The sequence below is a fragment of the Podarcis gaigeae genome, assembly GCF_964106915.1.
Source record: "Podarcis gaigeae genome assembly, chromosome: 1".
Taxonomy (NCBI): domain Eukaryota; kingdom Metazoa; phylum Chordata; class Lepidosauria; order Squamata; family Lacertidae; genus Podarcis; species Podarcis gaigeae.
In genome coordinates this window covers 7,229,989-7,250,561 of record NC_139678.1, presented here as the reverse complement: position 1 = coordinate 7,250,561, position 20,573 = coordinate 7,229,989, and the positions used below count along the sequence as shown (strand labels likewise).

The following is a 20,573-nucleotide window of genomic DNA, read 5'->3' as shown; positions in this document are numbered from 1 at the left end:
TCAACCATGTGGGTCCATTTCTCTTTAGATTCACTAGTGTTAGGGGATTAGGTCTCCTTGGTCCATTCACAGTCATGATGTATACAGTACTATCTTATGCCACACAATATTGTATTTCTATGCTGTGACTCATCCTGAGATCTATCTATGGATAAAGGGCAGTATACAAATTTTATTAATTTATTTATTAGTAATATGCGATCCTATACATATCTAAGGGGACGTGGGTGGTACTGTGGTGTAAACCACAGAGCCTAGGGTTTGCCGATCAGAAGGTTGGCGGTTCGAATCCCCGCGATGGGGTGAGCTCCCGTTGCTTGGTCCCAGCTCCTGCCAACCTAACAGTTTGAAAGCACACCAGTGCAAGTAGATAAATAGGTACCGTTCCAGCGGAAAGGTAAACGGTGTTTCCGTGCACTGCTCTGGTTTCGCCAGAAGCAGCTTAGTCATGCTGGCCACATGAAAAACTAACTGGACAAACATCGGCTCCCTCGGCCAGTAAAGCAAGATGAGCGCCACCACCCCAGAGTCGTTCGCGACTGGACTTAACTGTCTGGGGTCCTTTACCTTTACCTTTATACATATCTGGGCTTTCTGAGAATGCCAATTTGTACTGAAAATGCAAGGCTCATGTTTGGGATAAATATGTCTAAAATGAGCTGACAGTTCATTGATTCATAAACTGTAGGATTTTCAGCTGGGTTCGATTTGTTTTGGGGCAGGGAGAAATACAGGGTGAGTCCTTTAAAAGAGGCCCTGTGGATACAGAGTACACATGTTCCACGGGGCATTTTTTAAAAGACTCACCATATACAATATTCCACATTGGCTCCCTTTACTCGATCACCCTGTGGTCTTGCTTTGATTACCCCACTTGAACCAAAGTTATCTAATATCTTCAAGGAGTGAAGTGGTTGTGTTATGCTAGTTCGAATAGCAGACAATATGTGAAGCTTTCTAGGCGATTTATCTTACAAATGTTGGACTATTACAGTTGGCCTTTAGACATAGAGGGGCTGGTAATTCCTTAACTGTTGAACTAAGAACATAAGTAGATCTTGCTGGATCTGCCAGTGGCCCATATAGTCCTACCCTGTTCTCACAGCCGCCAGCCAGTTTCCCCCCGAATCCCGCAAGCATTTTTTTAAAAGAAAAAGAGGGTGGAAAGGGACAGGCACCCGGGAATAAAAACTTTGGCAATCCCACCCACCATTGAACCCGATGTGTTTTGACAATACACGATTTTGGCTTTATGCGCTATTTCTGGACCATAATCCCAGTGTAAATTGAAAGTCACCTGTACTATATTTTCATCTTTTCTACAGAGGTGCTTGATTAGCATTTTAGTAGAATAAAGCAAGAAGGCTTATCTTCGCTACCCTGTCTTCCACAGCAAATATTTCTAGCAAATAATAAATCCGGCAGAATTTTGCAGTTAGAATGTTTCATAAACTCAAATGATACAGCAAAACAGCACAACCCTGTACCTTGGTAGTCAATTTCAGACATTAGAAGACAGCTTTAAATAGAATTCTCTTTTTTGGAAGAAAGAATCCAAGCGATTCAGATATTTAATATGATATTTAATTTGCCGCATGTTTCTTTCCAATTCTTAGATGCACAGAGACCCAACTTAAAATCTGTTGATTTCCTTGCTGTTGTCTAGGAAGTTCCTAATTCTGGTTTATGGCATAGCTCCAAGAAGCAACATTAGTCTCTTCAAGAGCAAGACAAATATATATTACTTTTACTGCAGTTAAAGCGGTAACAGAAATTCAGGGCTTGCCACGTTCATTTTCACCCATCACAGTGTTTCTGCAGCTGAGCAATCTGTAATAGTTTTTATGCCATAACACACCACTAATACCTCTTCTTTTAATAAGTGAAACATTCAAGTGCAGCCGTTGACATCTTGATGCCAAAAGTAGTCAAGTAATACCAATGAAGCAGAAAATTTGGTGAGGATTATAGCTCAGCGATAGAGCATCTGCCCTTTGTGTAGAAGGTCCCAAATTCAATTCCTAGTAACTCCAGGGCTGGAAGGGACTCCAGCCCGAAACCCTGGAGACCAACTTCCAGTTAGTGTAGACAGTACTGAGCAAGATTGAGCAATGTTCTGACTCAGTAGAAGTCACCTTCTTACATTCTGTGCTCCTAAAATATTTAATAGAAAGGTGGAGCCATGAACACGTATGCATGCTGCAATATAGCTCCCTCTCTGGGTGAAATGATTTCCTCCTTAGCATTTAGTGAAAGGCGCTGTGGTCTAAACCACTGAGCCTAGGGCTTACCAATCAGAAGGTCAGTGGTTCAAATCCCTGCGACGGGGTGAGCTCCCGTTGCTTGGTCCCAGCTCCTGCTAACCTAGCAGTTCGAAAGCACATCAAAGTGCAAGTAGATAAATAGGTACCGCTCCAGTGGGAAGGTAAATGGCGTTTCCGTGCGCTGCTCTGGTTTCGCCAGAAGCGGCTTAGTCATGCTGGCCACACAAACCAGAAAAACTGTCTGTGGACAAACGTTGGCTCCCTCGGCCAGTAAAGTGAGATGAGCGCCAGAGTCGTTCGCGACTGGACTTAACTGTCAGGGGTCCTTTACCTTTACCTTTTAAGAGACGTTAGGAGAAATTCATTCTTGTGCTAAGGGATTGTTCTACCATGGCAAGCAATTTCAGCTTGTCAAATAGAGTGACCCCCCCCCCCGCCACCATCCACCAATGCACCATGCTGTTCTGGGCGTTCTCCCCCCAAAAGACCAGGAACTATTTTGGTGGGAACCATGCGAGGAGAGGAGGGAGAAAGTCCCACTGAGAAGGCCTTCTGCTAATGGAACTCATTAATTGAAGCCATTGTGTTAAATTTGTATACTAGGGTGTCTAAAAAGTAATTCAGGATTACTTAACATTGGTTTGTAGAGTGGATCTTTTAAATCTAAAAACAGACAAAAGCTTTTGTACATTTTTGTGGGGAGCAGGGGGATCTTCTGAGGGGCTTGCTTTTATTACAAGTCATTCAAATTTTGAAGGTACCCCATGTAACTAAAACAGTTTTAGAATGAGAGCAAGATGCCTACTTACGTTTATTGATTTCTGGATAATACTTGAATCTACCTAGATGTACAAGTTACCCATAGATTTTTCTTATTTAAGGTTTCACATGCTCTCACATTGCATAGTTCTCCAAAGAGTCAGTCAGTTTATTGTGTTTTAGCAAACAACCTTTCTACACGTAATGTATAATGTAACCATATCATCTAAGGTATTTCTCTAAAATATGTTTTCAATGTCTTCAGGTTGGCAGATCGACAGAGAGCCCCATAGATTTTGTTGTAACAGATACAATTTCTGGCAGTCAAAATGGTGATGAAACTCAGATCACCCAAAGCACCATCTCCAGGTTTGCATGCCGCATTGTCTGTGATAGGAACACACCATACACAGCCAGAATCTTTGCAGCAGGATTTGACTCTTCTAAAAACATATTCCTTGGGGTAAGTACATGTAGCTTCTCTGCAAGCCTCTCTGTCATGCCTCTGTTTGCTGGCATTCAACTGCAGATTATTTTTTCTTAATATTAACACATAGTACATAGGAAACTGTCAGATTATTTTCCATCTAGCCCAGCATAGTCTACTCTTGGGTGGCAGCAGCTCTGCAGTGTCTCAGTCCAAAATCTTTCCTATCACTTGCTACTTGATCTTTTTAACTGGATATTCCAGAATATCAATTTGGGATCTTCTCCATGCAAGACTATGTGCTGCATCATGAGCTAATGTTACCATAGTAAATCTGGAAGTAGGATGGATTAATCTCACCCACATTGCAATGTGGAATCAAGTGCCCAGTTGGGCAAAATTGACGATAGAGGAGGTGATGGGATGCTAGTGGAATTGCAGAAAGGCCCATCCTTCCATATGCTTGAGAGGTATTGGAACTGCTATCTGTAAGCTTGGTTACCACGCTGAAAGAGGAGGTCCAGTAACTTGAGGCCCACCTGTCCACACTTCAAGCCACCGGGTAACATGAGGACATTCTTGCTAGACTAGAGTGGACTGTTCTGGAACAGAGATGTAGGCAGAGTACCCCTAGGGAGGAGGAAGATTGCCCAATTCAGGAGACAATACTCTGGAGCAACATGACACAAAAAGTAGGACTATCAGGAGCCATGCTGTGTCTCTGGAGCTACAAAGTTGATTCTATGCTCTCACCTCAGACACTGATTCTTGGCCAGAGAAGCAAGAACAGTGGTTGCAGACCTCAGAAACATCAAGGTGGCAGCAGAAGGTACAGCATACAGAACAATTCCCAGGGAAGGAGGAGTCATGTGGTGGTGGTGGCAGGTGACTCCTTATTGAGTGTTATAGAGGCAGCAGCAGTGTGTTTCATGGTTTCAGTTGTCTCTACACAAATGCACAGAGTATGAGAAACAAGCAAGAAGAACTTGAGCTCTTAATATAGGATGGCAAATATAGGCTGTTGGGGTGAGACTCATGAATGGAATGTAGAAATTGAAAGGTACAACCTGCTCAAATGGAATAGATCAAACAGGAAGGGAGGAAGAGTAGCAATATATGTAAATGATGTGTACACTTGTGAAGAGATCCATGGCTTGGAACATGGAAGACAGATTGAGGGTAGGGAAGGAGGCAGTTTTTCAGATAGTTGGGGCTAGGCTGTTTAGGAGTTTAAACACTAATGTGATTTTCTTTCTGTCCCTTCTGATATAGAGGCAAGCTGTTTTATTAGCCAAACTATTAGTAATAGTTGTAATTGTGTGCAGATGTTTACTTTGCTGTTCTGTGCTAAATGTTGAGTTTAGAATTCGAAGCAACCCTTCCTTTATTATAGCTATTTTTCTTTGGGAAGCTTACTTGTGGTTGCAATCTTGAATACCGTTACAAGTTTTGAAAGGCTGAGTAATTTATTTATCTTTTATTTCTTCCTGTGGCCTTCTGTATAGGAAAAAGCAGCAAAATGGAAAAATCCCGATGGGCACATGGATGGATTAACAACCAATGGCGTTCTAGTCATGCATCCAAAAGGAGGGTTCACTGAAGAATCAAAACCGGGAGTCTGGCGGGAAATTTCAGTTTGTGGTGATGTGTATACTCTGCGTGAAACAAGATCTGCTCAGCAAAGAGGCAAACTAGTAAGTTGGGAAGTTCATGATAGCTTTATTTCAAAACTTTCTAGGCATATTTCTCCATATTACTCAAATTGGCTTCCATATGAAAAGAAACCATAATTAAAAATGCAACCTAGATAGTATAAGGAATAAAGCAACAGAAACATTACAGTAAACAAAACTCTAATCCTCTAGTCCTAAAGATCTCCTAAATAAAAGGGTCTTAGCACCAGGAGAAATGGGCCGGGAAGACCTGGCTGGCAATCCTTGAAAGTGTGGTAGCACAGTTAATTATTGAGATAACAGCCCTTAAGATATAATAATTGAATAATTATTATTTATATGTTGCCCATCTGGGTTGCTCCAGCCACTCTGGCCAGCTTCTAACAAACTGTAAAACTACAGTAAAAATATACTGATCCTAGGCCTAAAGCTCAATGCTGCCATTTTCAATAAAGCGTAAAAGTAGCTAATAAGCTTTATAACGGGAAGGTAAACGGCGTTTCCGTGTGCTGCGCAGGTGCTGGCTCGCCAGAGCAGCTTTGTCACACTGGCCACGTGACCCGGAAGTGTCTCCGGACAGCGCTGGCCCCTGGCCTCTTAAGCGAGATGGGCGCGCAACCCCAGAGTCGGTCATGACTGGCCCATACGGGCAGGGGTACCTTTACCTTTACCTTAGCTAATAAGCCACTGAAGTTGGGGTAATAATTCTGTTGGGTGCCCTCACTCTTGATGTTTTGCACTACTTGTAGCCTCAGTGGCAGCCCCAATAGAGCATGTTGTAGTAATCTCATCTTGATGTTACCAAAGTGTGCATGATGGTAGCCAAGTCTTTCCATACCACTGGGAATTGTCCCTTACTGGGCTCACAGTGGTTGCCTTGTGGTATGTCGCTGGTTAACTTGAATGGTGGCTTAATGTTTTGTCCTATCCTCTGGCCTTATAAGGGAGGGAAAAATCCATCTTGCTCCAAAAATGGAATGTCTCCTGAATGCTAGGCAGAAAATGCTGCTTTGCATTCTTCTCAGCCTGCAGTTTCTGTGATGGATGGTTCTGACCATGACTGTGAGAGTCTGCAGTATGACCTTTCTGCTTCATTTAAATCCAAACTTGTTGCTGATGAATTGTGTGCCAAAAGAACAAAAGTTTCAGAAGAGTTTTAGTTTTGAACACAATGCGTGTGGCAATCTTGAAGTAATTCTGGCCTCGTCTCCTAATAAGCTGAGCCAGTGTGGTGTAGTGGTTAAGAGCGGTGGACTCGTAATCTGGTGAACCAGTTTCGCTTCCCCGCTCCTCCACATGCAGCTGCTGGGTGACCTTGGGCCAGTCACACTTCTCTGAAGTCTCTCAGCCTCACTCACCTCACAGAGTGTTTGTTGTGGGGAAGGAAGGGAAAGGAGAATGTTAGCCACTTTGAGACTCCTTCGGGTAGTGATAAAGCGGGATATCAAATCCAAACTCCTCTTCTTCTTCTGAATGTGTGAAGACATGCCTGTTGATGATCTCTTGCACTTTTTGGCCACAGTTGTGTGCAATTGTGGCCAGACTCACTGTGCATGCATATATAGTGATACCTCAGGTTACAGATGCTTCAGGTTACAGACGCTTCAGGTTACAGACTCTGCTAACCCAGAAATAGTACCTCGGGTTAAGAACTTTGCTTCAGGATGAGAACAGAAATCGCATGGCAGTGGCGCGGCAGCAGCAGGAGGCCCCATTAGCTAAAGTGGTACTTCAGGTTAAGAACAGTTTCAGGTTAAGAACAGACCTCCAGAACAAATTAAATTCTTAACCTGAGGTACCACTATACTCTTGCCAACTTGCCATGTCATGCCTCTGACAAAGTGGGCTTTGTTACAGTGAATGTTTTTAGACTAATAAGAGGCCACAAGACCCTTGCCACAACAACATAGTATCATGGCTATCCTGCAGGATCTGTCAAAAGATATTACTCTTGTTTATGCAGTTACATCAGTTTACATGACACATTGAGTGACATCTGCATTGTAAGTTCCATTACTTTTGCCTAATTTAGCGGTAAGCAAGACAACAACAGTTGAGGAGGAAATGGAGATACCAGGACAGAAAGGAATTTGGATTTGCTTTTTTGTTTAATCTGTAGCAGCTTGATGTAGAGGAGGGGCTATTGCATCAACATTTCTACATAAAATCCATGTAGGAGAACAGAAGGAACTTGAACGCTACATTGGATGTACAAGAGGCTGACAGAAAAGGGGTGTGTGTGGAAAATGCATTGCGTGGGGTGGGGTCACTTCGCTTCAGAATGAATTAGCTGCCAAACCGTTCTCCATCTCCGTCTGCCCTTTTAGGTAGAAAATGAAACCAACGTCCTGCAAGATGGTTCTCTCATTGATCTGTGTGGAGCCACACTCCTGTGGAGAACAGCAGATGGTTTATTTCATACACCGACTCAGAAACACATAGAGGCTCTACGGCAAGAGATCAATGCAGCGAGACCCCAGTGCCCCGTGGGGCTGAACACGCTGGCGTTTCCCAGCATCAACCGCAAGGAAGTGGTGGAAGAGAAACAGCCCTGGGCTTACCTCAGCTGTGGCCACGTCCATGGCTATCACAACTGGGGGCACCGTAGCGACACAGAAGCTAACGAGCGTGAGTGTCCTATGTGCAGAACCGTTGGTCCCTATGTGCCTCTCTGGCTCGGGTGCGAGGCAGGCTTTTATGTTGATGCTGGTCCTCCAACGTATGCTTTCACCCCTTGTGGGCATGTGTGCTCGGAGAAATCTGCCAAATACTGGTCCCAGATCCCACTGCCACATGGTACTCATGCGTTCCATGCTGCCTGCCCTTTCTGCGCTACCCAGCTGTCCGGAGATCAGAACTGTGTCAAACTTATTTTTCAGGGTCCAATTGACTGACGACACCATTTTACAGATGACCACGATAAAGCTCACATGGTTAACAATTTACTGTGAAGATAAAGAATTTGCCACTAACTCTAGATTTTACCTTTTTATAGGATTGTTATTAATGAGGGCTTTTCGGGGTTGGGGGGGGGAGAAACCAGCTGGGAGTAATGTGGAGTGTGGTGATACACTGATACCTGGAACCAAACAGATATCAGTGGCATTGCATGCTCAACAGAAGCATGTTCATGATGACATCTTCTTGGTAAAATTGTAGTATATTTGTAATATTTTTTTCTTAGTACCCTTGATCAGAAGCAGAAAAAAAAGATACCAATGTCTTAATGATTTTTTAATCTTGGATTTTTTAACAGAAATGCTTTTCTTCTAAACTTTGACAAGCCTTTAAGACACATATTTTTTCAAGCTAAAAGGAGCATACAGAATGTAATTTGTCTGTCCTTCTCTCTCTCTCTCTCTCTCTCTCTCTCTCTCTCTCTCTCTCTGTCTTTTTAATTTGCAATATAATTAACTTGAATAGTTCATTCTCAAAGAGGATGTACTGAATGTGTGAGCAAACCTGGGTGAATGTTCACTAGATACATGCATTAAACAAGCCGTGAACACGAAAGGTTGGCTTCATAAACAATAGCACAAAAATATTATGGAATTCTGCAGTGTGGTGTAATGCAGCTGTCCAAAAAGAAAGAAAAAATACTCAAAATTACTTGAAATTTGGAGATCGCTGTCACTTCGCATATTAATGTCTTTTTGACACAGAAGTTACCCTTGCATGTTCTTCCTGTATTCAGCATTACGCGTGAAACATAATGTGGGAAGATTTAAGATACGGGTTATCTGGTCCAACAGATGTGTTAGGTCACTTTTTTTATGTACAAAAAGATTAGTTTTCTTCTGACTTTCCTGAGGCAGCACAACTCTCTGACAGCCACTGTACTACCATCCTGCCATGTGTTTCATAGATTTCGCACCAACATTAAGCTAATTTGTGACCAACCTTGGGCCCCTTCATATGTTGTCATAGTGTTGCAAGAGCCACTTTCCCATGACTTCATCCTGTGCCCTTAACTGTGTGTTTGAATGACTTTGTTATATGGCTGTGCCGTGTTGTGCATGCCCTTCCCACCAAGGCTGGCCTTGCCTACATGGCTCCATCATTTTCTGGTGTTGCTGCAGCACCAGGGGTTGAAGCCAATGAAAACTGGCTCCTTCACCAATGTGGGAACACAGGGATTTGTGATAACATGAAAACAGCTTTCATGAAAACCCAGGGATGGTAAGGCACAATATGATATCACCCCTTTTCAGCTTTGCATCTGATGCAATTTGTGTTACTTTTTACATATATGCAGTTACATTCGCCATGTTCACAGTTTTCTGTCCGTTTCTAATTCTGCCTTTTTGGCTTTATTGCCACTTGATAGCGTTTTCCCCTTGCATGTCTTGGCCCCTTTGAGCAAACTGACTTGTTATAAATCTAGTTATTTAAGTGGCTGCTTTGCTACATCAGCAAGAAGGTTTCGGTCTGCTCTCTTGCAAAACGTAAGACACGCTGGCCAAGATGTGATGGCTGGTTTGGGACACTCTTTGAGTCTTAAACATGCGAGTCACCAAGAATCCTCCTACAGATGGTTAAATATTTGGTAGCTATTTTGAAATCAGTAATTAAAAATAAGCTGTTTTGCTGAGCTTCCTTCTATGATGCTGTCCAATGTGCAAACATCCTGCAGTAGTTTAACACAGGTTATTATCTTTTCAGTTTGCCATCTGTCCTCCCCATCCCCCTTTTCTCTATTTTGAGATTCAGAGAAACACCAAATGTTACTATTAAATACCCAGAATTAATTCATCCCCTATGTGGTTTGAAATTCCTGGTTTGAAGTGGGTGGGTGGAGTTGTGGTAAAGGAGGCAACTCAGTGCTCATTGTGAACTGACTGGGATTTCATGTACTATAATGCCCTTACCATATTCGCATTTTCATCTGCTTGGGGTATTTTTATGCTTCTCCATCCCCCCCCCCCACCACCGTACTTGTGGTATCAGAGGTATTAGTTCTTCAATGTTGACATGAAAAAAGAACCCACAGGGAAAAATTAATTGCACGTCTGAAGTGATTCTTGCAGTTTGGCTCTCCATTTTGTTAAATTCACAGCAACCCCTTGCTATGTGTGTGCCCTTTGTATAAATATATAATTTATATGATTTTAATATATTGTGTATATACTTGAACTGGCCTGTTCATATTTTGGATGTAATATTGTTTTATAGTTAACCTTTTAAACATTTTCAGATGTTCATTGCCCACTGGGTGATGGGGCATGTTGTTTTTATCTGCTGCTGTTTAATACAATTTTGCTGTATAAAAAAGTTCAGCATTTTAAGTTGATGCACCAATTTCTTTTGTTTGGAAAGGTTTCACTCACTCTGCTGCATTTTCTGTCAAATGCCATACTCCGTAGCTTGCCTGCCCCACTCAGTAGGTTGGGAAATAGGGCCAATTGTTTTATAAACACTTTGTCCTAGTGCCTTTTTAAAATGAGTGCTCCTCACCTTTGATATTCCTCAAGACAAATGTGTAGCTCAAATTCTGACGATAACCCTGTTTTTGTGTCACGGTTTGTAACCCCATCCTGATCTTTTATTATAGGTGCCTCAGACCCCTCCTTTCTTCTGTCTGCTGCTCTCCAGGCTCTGTTATCAAGAGGCCTTTTGCCGACTGGCAAAATATCATAAAATCAGAGTTTTGAAATCTGCCTTGCTTGCCAACTCCAAGGGCAGACAAACACAGTAGCGATGACTCAGGCCCTGCTCAGGTGTAGAATATTCCCACAATTAGGTTTCCTTCCATGTGTGAATGTATACCTAGAGATTGTTCCCACTTCAGTTGTGGATTACATTGAAGCTTTTCCAGACTCTTTGAAGAAGGATCCATTGGACAGTCCAACCTGTGATTCTGAATCCTTTTTTGTGACCTAGGTTCCGCACGGTGACAGGTGCATCTAGTGGGTGCTTCGAGAAACAAGAGGAACTGATTTACTGTAACATTAATGTCAAAAGTGTTGGATTCACCCCTGTTTTCATTGCATTTTTGTGAGAAAGAGAATGATGTTGGAACAGTTGGAAGATTTCCCAGGTTTCCATAATGCTCAGGCTGTGTTCAGTAGCTCTGAAGCACTGACTATTCTGGCATGCTCATTTCCATAAAGTTTTCTGGTGTTCTGTATATCCAAAGAGTTGTCCAAATTGCATTGCTTTTTGCTCTTCTCGCAGTTCCTATACTTCCTAGTTGAAGTTTAGATTATCCCAGACTTTACCGTGAATGGCAAAACTAGTGTACAAGATCGCTGTTGTGCTGCCATGATTGTCAGTGTTTGAGAGCACATTGAATCCGGACCCATGCTCCAATGCTGATTAGCACGAGAAAGACTGAAGTCAGAGGAGTTGAGTTCTTTCTGAATCAATCCAGATTTTGTTGAACGAAGTCTCATTGCGGCTAACACGAGTGAGTGATATGGCTGGCGTGTAGGGCATAGGTAGACTTCACAATTTTTTGCCATTGAAAGCTTTCATACCTCCATGTTGTAAGACATTGATTGGTTTAGTAAACGATAGTTTTACCTATGTTGTGTGCATCTGTCTCTGAAAGCATCAAAACAATAAGAACTTTTTTCCCCACTGAACTGTTCTGGTTTAGCTGTTTCCAAACAAGCTTTGGCTAAACTCCACCTTCTGGCTCTAAACGTCTTTCCCTGCTGATGCTTGTATGTCTTTCTCACTATTTCTAGGTAGAAAGTACAGGAACAGTTAATGTCTGTAGAGAGGAAGTTCATTTTGAACTGCCTAAGATTGATTTATGATGCCTACATGTTCCATGGAAGTTGGCTCTCCAGTTCTGGATAACCCTTTTTGGTACACCTGTTTTTAGAGAATAGCCTAATTTAGAAAATCCATAATAACTTACTCCTCTAGCCGCTGTGCTCCTTTTTGCCCCAAATTTGATTTTAAATGGGCGTGCCTTAACCAGTCATATCAACCCCATGATCCAAACGACTCTGGAAAATAATTTGAGCCCAGCAGCAACTTTGGTCCCTTAAAAATTTAGTGAACAGTCCTAAATTGTTCTTGAGGTGTAACTTTCCCCTGCAGAGATCAGCAAACCATTTCCCTTTAAAATAAGCAAAACAAAAAACAAAAATTCCTATCGATCCCAAGTCAATTATGCAAATTTCTCCTTGGCTTCACTGAGAAGCTTGCTTGGGGGGGGAAAAAGAGCATTCATTGTTTTGAGAGAGGTGGTTGCTTTGCAGCAAAGCAAGCAAGGAGTCTTGGGGCACATTAAAGAATATCAAATTTATTGCGGCATCAGCTTTCAGAGACTCAAACACACTTTGTCAGGCTTGATGAGCCCATGAAAGCTTATGCCGCGATAAATTAACTGGTATTTAATTTACCCCAAGACTTTGTGTTGTTTAGAGCACTTTCTAGTTTTTGAAAGCTGTTGATCTTGCTGGCACCGAAAATGCACGTGATAATTGTTTGAAGGGCAATCTGGAAGGAAGAGCAAAGCAGGGCAGTGGGTAGTTGTGGAATCTGAGTGATTTGGGATTTTAACCTAGCCAACCTGTGCTGTTTCTTGACCGGAATGGTGGTGGTGTTTAACTTTGTCAGAAAAGCCTATTTCAGAGAAAGAAAAGCGATCAAAGTACTTGATCTGCTCTGAGCCATAAACAGGAGGTGACTGAGGGGTGAGATGGTCTCCCAGAAGTCGTGAAAAGCATTTATTTTATTTTATTTTGCCACATCTCTTCCCCAACAATGGCAATACCATTTCAGTCTTGTTTCAGACCATAGCACACAGGCTCTGACGTACGTTTCCAGATACCTGCTGAGTACTGTTTTGAACAAGCAGTGGCTCTCCCCTCTGATGCCCCCTGCCCAGCCTGATCTTCAAGGTTCTTTCAACAATGGTGCCAGGGACGGAATCTGAGTCTGTTTGCCTGCAAAGCCCATGCCTTTGCCAGTGAGCTATGGATTTTCCTGAGACTCCTATGGTAGTTTGCCATGTATCTGAGCGAGATTTCAGCAGCAAGCCCTCTGCAAACGCATTTCAAGGCACACATGACTTTTTGACATTCTCCTTGTGAACTCGGCACCTGGATAAAATTGTAGCATGATCCAACAAGTAAAAGTATATTTTTGCTATGCTCTAAATACATTTCTTAAAAACAAAACAAAAACCCAAGCCCAAATTTCAGAACTGCATCTCATTCCCATGAGCCCACTGGGAATGGGGGTAATGGCAATGTTTACTTCAAAAGTGTTACCAGCTGTTGAACGTTCTGAGTTATGTTTGTGAAAGCTGGCCTTTTATATACATCAATGTGAATGGATATTAACACAATTTAACTGTTGTACGTTTTGGAAGTACAAGCCATTTTACAGGAGGGGGGGGAATAAAAGGTATTCGAGTATTACCACCTGACTCCTTTTGATTCTTTTTCACTCTTCAGAGCTGTCAGAGGAATTCAGTGTTTGCTTTGTGAATAATGCTTAAAGGCAGCGCCACATTGTGTGACCAGTTGAATAAATATTTGTGTGAGAGTGAAAGAGCAAGTGAGAACTCCCTCTTACTAGATCATGGATGGACAGACCTCTTTAGTGGACCCTAATTCATTTAAAATGCTGGGAACGATATTTGAATGACACAAATTTAGGTATTTTGGCATAAGATTTCAAAGGAAAACAAAAATGAAAGCTACTCTAGACTATGGTTAATATGGTGAAAATTGAGCGTTGGAAGCAAGCAAAGGAGCAAGAAGGCTAATGCGGTCTGTCTCTAACTGCCTCATCCATTTGGGAACCACTTGGCTGCAGTTCAACTCCCTGTGGCTAAGTGCTAAGTCCTGCTGTGGTAACCTGGCGGGAGGGGCTGATCAGGTGGGTCTTTTCCTAGCTGGGTGTCAGTTGGGTAGCAATTACCCCTACAAGTGCACACATTTACAAACACCCAGAAATACTAGCAGTCAAATCTTGGTCAAATGAGGAATAGAGTTGTCCGGAAAGTTTAATGTAAAACTGAAGTCTGTGTGGCATAATTTGGACAAATCCAGTCTCATGGGAATTAGGTGTTGTGACACTCTGCATTGTTAACTTTCTTCTTGTGCAAAAGAGGAAGCCTTATTTCAGATGAGTTCCCAGAATATATGCCATCCTTGGGCTGCCTCTGTTGGCCTAGTTAAAAAACAACATTAAGCCATACTTTATTAAACCCTGCCCAGCCACTTAGCTATTGATCTGTATAACATTGTCTGAAACCATGGTATCTTGTTTTACAAAACTTTGTTTGCTTTAAGTACGGCTGGTATTGTGTGTGAACAACAGCATCCTTCCTTAAGTGTGTGTTTTTTTTGCACCCCTAATGCTTACCAAGCTACAAAGGCAGTAGGTAAGAGCAGTTAGAAAACAAGCTAAACAATGCAGAAAAAAGCCATGGTTTGTTTTTATCGTCTGTGGGGCAACTCATGGTCAAACCATGGCTTAGCATAATGTGTGAACCAGGCCATTGGCAATATATATTGGTACATCTTCAGATTGAAAGGGGATGGCTGGATGATGAGGAATGGAAAATGTGGAAGGAGAAAGATTCAGCAGGAGAGGAATCCAAGGCTTTAGGAAATCCAGTTTTCTGACAATTCTTCCTGAAAACTTAGCACAGCAGCTTGGACACAGCTTCCACCAATTCTCAGCTCAGAGCTTTTCTTTTTATTTCAAGAACTTAACACATACAAGTAGAAAGGGATGGAGGGTGGGCAGATCCTCTAGGACAGGGTGTCCCAGCTTTTCATACCAAGTGAGCTGTAAGAGTACTTTGACACGGGATCTGTGAGCCGCACACTACCTAGTTGCAAGGGAGAAGCAAGACCAAAATTGACTCCCCACCCCCAGCCCTCATGCTGCCTTTACAAAGCCATGTAAGTGAGACACTGGGCTTTGGGAAATAAGGCACGAGGCCTCTGACAGGTTCTTAGATACCATATCAGTGGCATTTGCCAATTTTAGCAAAACTTGAATGTTCACATTCTGTTCTAAGAAGCCCAGTTATGAGATGTGAATGAAACACACAGCTTTATGATCACTGCAGCTACATCCTCTTCTGGCTTATCATAGAATCATAGATTTGAAAGGGACCCCGAGGATCATCTAGTCCAACCCCCTACGATGCAGGAATATGCAGCTGGCCAATGTGGGGATCAAATCTGCAACCTTGGAGTTAATCAGCTCCTTGGTCTAGCCAACTGAGCCAACTCTGGCAGGTATTCAGTTTCTGAGCTTCTCAGTTTTCAAGACTTGCAGTCTATTCCCTCCCCCCTCCCCACCAAGTTGGTATAAAAAACCCCAAGGACTAGAAACTTTGTGGGTTTAAAAAAATATAGGGGTGGAAAATACAAAGATTCTGAAGTCTGCCTCATATCCAATGCTTATGAAAAGGACCTTTGAAGTTCCAACACTTGACTGCTCTGTCAACTTCACACACAGAATCAATCTGCCTTGGCTGCCATCACTGTTACAACGGCAACTTGCTCTGAATCTCTCACAATAGCCTATATTCTGTTTCTCTTGGCTCCCCCCCCCTATGAAATATTCCTGGCTTGATCAGGTAGGAGCTTTTAGAGTGTGGCAAATCTCTTTCTCTGATCAAAGTCCTCATTTTCTCTCTTCTGGTGATTAACTAATACCAGTCTCACTCTTCTAGTGTGGGTGACCTCACACTGCGTTAAGCTGCCTATCACTTCTATTAATAGGATTATTATGTAAAATGCTCAATAATACCCCAAAGAGATCAAACGGGAACACGGGGAGAAATTATTATACTGGCTCGCTTCGTTGCTTTAATTTCTACAGCCCTGTGAGAACAGCAAGCAAAGCGGTAGCAAAAACAAAGCACCCTTCTGGGTGGGGAAGCTGGGGTGAGGGTGCAGTTTAAAAGGCTGTGTAGGGGTGCCTGTGGGGTGGAGATCCTGAAGCCCTAACACAATGAGTGGAGCAGTGGACGTCAGTGGGCCAGGTTAGCAAAGGGAAGGTACAGGTGTAGTGAAATGATGAACGTTTGGTCTATGGAGAACCTGACGCATGCTCTTTTGATGTTCTTGGACTCCCAGCTTCCATCAGCCCCAGCCAATATGGCTCATGGAGCAGGGCTAATGGAGGCTAATGTGGCCCTCCACATGTTGGAGTCTATCCCCAGCTTAACCCTTTAATGCTCAGCCCCAGCTGAAATGAAACATGGGGAATTGGTGCATTTTAAGGAAGGGAGAGTGATGGGCCAGAGCACCAGCTTTGCATGCAGGCCTCTGGTTTAGTATCCAGGTAGGTATTGTGTGATTTTATATCACAGAATTGTAGAGTCAGAAGGGACCCTAAGGTTCATCTAGGCCAATCCCCTGCTATGCAGGACTATGCAGCTGTCCCATACGGGGATCGAACCTGCAACCTTGGTGTTAATCAGCACCATGCTCTAACCAACTGAGCTTGGGGAATAAATAAAATAAATAAATAATTGTCCAGTAGCACCTTGCAGACCAGCTAAGTTTGTTCTGGGTATAAGCTTTTGTGTGCATGCACACTTCTTCAGATACACAGTGTATCTGAAGAAATGCTGGCACACAAAAGCTTATACCCAGAACAAACTTTGTTGTTGTTTATTCGTATCCGACTTTGTGACCCCATGGACCAGAGCACTCCAGGCACTCCTGTCTTTAGAACAAACTTAGTTGGTCTCTAAGGTGCTACTGGACAATTTTTAAAATTTATTTCGACTGCGTCAGACCAACACAGCTACCTACTTGAGCAGTTTTTACTTTTCTACTTTTTTAAGGCTAACTCCAGCCTTATTATACAGAAAGGGATGGAGATAAAACAGACTAGAATCTTAAGGTGCATGTGTTGTGCTGTTGTTGCATTATCTGTTTTCAATATCTTAGAGCAGGGTGGAATTTACAGTATATGGAAGCCTTAAAATAATGCTCACTTGTTTTGCTTTCTGGATATAAGGGCCAGGTGGAAGGCGGGTGTTCTCAGTATCTGACGGGACAGGGCTGAGTAGTGATTCATGAGGTTTGGTAGACCCTTGTCATTAAATATAGGCTAAAAAGAAGCCTCTTGAAGATTATGTTCATTATCTACATGTTAATGGGCATGCGCTAAAGAGCTGCTTGTAGACCCCAAAGCTTCTGCTGCTTTGATTTTCAGGGAATGTGCTTTGCCATGTTACATGTCAGGCCTCTTGTACATATGCATATATATTGGCTCTCAATTATCACCTGTGGTGCAGACACCTGCCACACAGCCTTGCACCAGCTGGTCACACAAAGATTGCCAGGTTATCACTGGACCGTGAAGGGCAAGGTCTCTGCATGGAAGGAGTTAACCCGGTTCCAACAGCCATGAGCTTTCCCAAGGACCATATGGCTTGCAGCATCTCTCAGGCTTTAGGCAGTGTATGACTTGTCTGGGAAGCTAGGGGTGGCTGGCTGCCTCATCCCGACAATGAGACAACAAAGCTTTATCCTAAAATAACTGAGCTTTCAGAGCCTGGTGTTCAAGGAACACCACCTCCACAGCACTGGCATTTGAGAAATGACTAAGTCAGCGTACTTGGCGTGAATTTGGGTGGCAAGGAGCTTCTGAGCTGCGGTCAGCCCTATCCTTTTTGATAATCCTGATAATGTGCAAATTCAGGAGTGCAGGGTCCCTCAATAATAGCCACAGCCCTGCTAATATTATACGCTAATACTATAATTAGATAATAATTAGGGATGCGCTGCAATGATGGATGTGGATCTCTGTTCGTTGCCTTTTTGCTAGATCTACTCTTTTTCTGTGCATGTACGTGGAGTGCTGCAATATATTCTTTCGGAGTCACTTCAAGAGTGTTTTCCTCTAAGTTCCATGGGATATAACAGAACTTGCACACTGTTCTCTTGGAACTGAAGCACATTCTGTTTTCAGTGTTCCTAAATGCTTAGCTTTGGGATGCACAGTGGCTAAAAAAACTGCCCTTCCATGCTTATTGGGTGGTTCTAGTACCCTGGAGTCAGGGACCCCGCTGCAGAAATAGTATTAGGTCTTTATTGGAAGCCCCCAAAGAAATCATTGGAGTGCTTTTAAAAAAACTGGGTAAATGTGAAAAGTGGAGCTACGTTCATCTTGAGAAAATGCTCGCTGTCCTTCTTTTGCATGCTACAAGCACACGCAGATCTACTCACATGTGCTTTTCCTTGAAGCTTTTCTAGCCATGTGAAGAGCTGTCCTTTCCCTATCCATCTATCCACCCCCAAACCCTACACAGAGCAGGTGCAGCCATCCAACCCCTGCCTCAAAAAAATTCAAAAACTTATGCAAATATTTTGACTGGGCCCAGGGCCCTTGGGCTGCATCTTCCATCAGGGTTGCCCAAGACATTTTGGTACCCAAGTGGCATAATATTTTCAAAAAGGTGGGGTATTGGGGGGGGGGGGAGGAGAATCACTAGCCCAAAAAAACTGGTAGATTCTATCCAGAAATGTGTGATAAAACCCATGTTTGCATGCATGTTACCTGTTGATTTAGTAATTTTGTAACTTCCCGTGGTGGGATTGGCTAGTGATCTCAAGGGTGAGATGTGCCCACCGCCCTCTTTATGTTTAAGCACCAGTCAAAGACTTTTCTCTTTCCCCAGCCTTTTGGCCTTTCGTTCAAAGGGTGACATTTTGGCCTCTTTTAATGGGGCGGGATTTGTTAGTCCTGCCTTTTAATTGTATAGCTGTGTTTTTAGGGTTTTTGTTGGTTCTTAATTGTTTTTAATGCAATAATAATATAGTATGGTAGCTTGCTGGGATCCGGGTGGCATTGTGGTCTAAACCACAGAGCCTAGGGCTTGCCGATCAGAAGGTCGGCGGTTCAAATCCCCCTGACAGGGTGAGCTCCCGTTGCTCGGTCTCTGCTCCTGCCAACCTAACAGTTCGAAAGCACGTCAAAGTGCAAGTAGATAACTAGGTACCGCTCCGGCAGGAAGGTAAACGGCATTTCCGTGCGCTGCTCTGGTTCACCAGAAGCGGCTTAGTCATATTGGCCATATGTCCTGGAAGCTGTACGCTGGCTCCCTTGGCCAATAAAGCAAGATGAGCACCGCAACCCCAGAGTCGTCCACAACTGGACCTAAAGGTCAGGGGTCCCCTTTACCTTTATGGTAGTTTGCCCGTCAGATCCATGGAGGGCTCATCGTGCAAACATATTGACAGCATGGGGATAAGTTCCTGATGAGCAGGATGCGATGATGAATTCAGTGAGGTCTACTGTGGCCCCTTTAACCTCCCTGATCCAATCTTCTTGCAATACTTCAACGGCAGCTATTTATTTATTTTAAAGCAAGGTTGGCTCACCTGTTGCCTTCCAGATGTTGTTGGACTTGAACTCCTTTCATCTCTGACATTTGGCCATTCTTGCTGGTTCTGTTTTTAAATGCACTGAATACCCAGCCATGCATTGAGCTAAATCTCCCTGGATAAAGTCCAAATATACCATGCTAATTAATTTCTAATAGAGAATTTACACTTAGCTTCGACTGATCCCAATTTCTGCCCTTTTGTTGCAATGTATGGCAGTCACCAATAGCAATAATAGATCAATTCTGTTTTCAACATCCTCTTATAGGGCCAATTCCATTTAGACAAAACCTAGGGCAGCTCTTCAATTAGGAGTATTCTTGACTTTGTGTCTCCAGTTCTTATCAAAGAAAAATTAGTTATCAATGTGCTGGATGAGGCGAAAGGTTTATTAGTAATCAGTTTGTTAAACTGGCCATATCTTTGCTTAGCAGCTTATATAAAGCATTGGACTGCCAAGCAACATGTGTGATAAATTAAGCTGTCAGTATTCACTCTGGCCAGAGAGGAGACAATGTCTCCGAAGCAATTGGCACAATAAATCAAAAGCACAGAAATCTCCAAATGAGCAGCAAGAGTCCTTCGCCTTGCACAGTGTCTGTGCATATATGATATGCACCCAGAAAATATATCTGGCTGCCTTGGGATGGGGAGGGACAACAGTGGATAGAGCCACATGTACAACAACAACAACAACAACAACAACATGCATTGATGTCACAAGTCTTCTTAAAATATATAAAATAACTTTCATATTTCTCGCACTTCAACACATGCACACTCCACACAGGGAGTGCTGCAAATGGTGTCCCATGATAGAAGTGGCAAATGGGTTTCTAAATGCACTGGAAGCAAAAAGAGACATGAACCCCAGCTGAGTGGAAGAGATGTCGTAGGAGGACAAAGGCATACTAAGCTCCTACTTGGGAAAACGTTGCAAAAAAGGTAAGTGATAAAATACTTGCAAGATAGTCTTAAGCGTACAGTGGTGCCCCGCAAGACGAATGCGTAGACAAAAGGGTTTTCCGTTTTGGAGGCGCTTCGCAAAACAAATTTCCCTATGGGCTTGCTTCGCAAGACAAAATGTCTTGTCAGTTCCTGCGGGTTTTTCCCCCTCCCCCCC

General features: G+C 43.0%; 1 protein-coding gene across 1 annotated transcript in view; it reads left to right on the top strand.

The window, feature by feature from the left end:
• Positions 1-13,501, top strand: part of PELI2 (pellino E3 ubiquitin protein ligase family member 2) — a 72,967-nt gene extending 59,466 nt beyond the window's left edge. Inside the window, exons 4-6 of the mRNA XM_083736782.1 lie at positions 3,289-3,486; positions 4,956-5,144; positions 7,451-13,501. Of these exons, the coding sequence (XP_083592908.1) occupies positions 3,289-3,486; positions 4,956-5,144; positions 7,451-8,017 (954 nt within the window). The 3' untranslated portion in view covers positions 8,018-13,501. The remainder of the gene's footprint in view (positions 1-3,288; positions 3,487-4,955; positions 5,145-7,450) is intronic.
• The last annotated feature ends 7,072 nt before the right edge of the window (positions 13,502-20,573 follow it).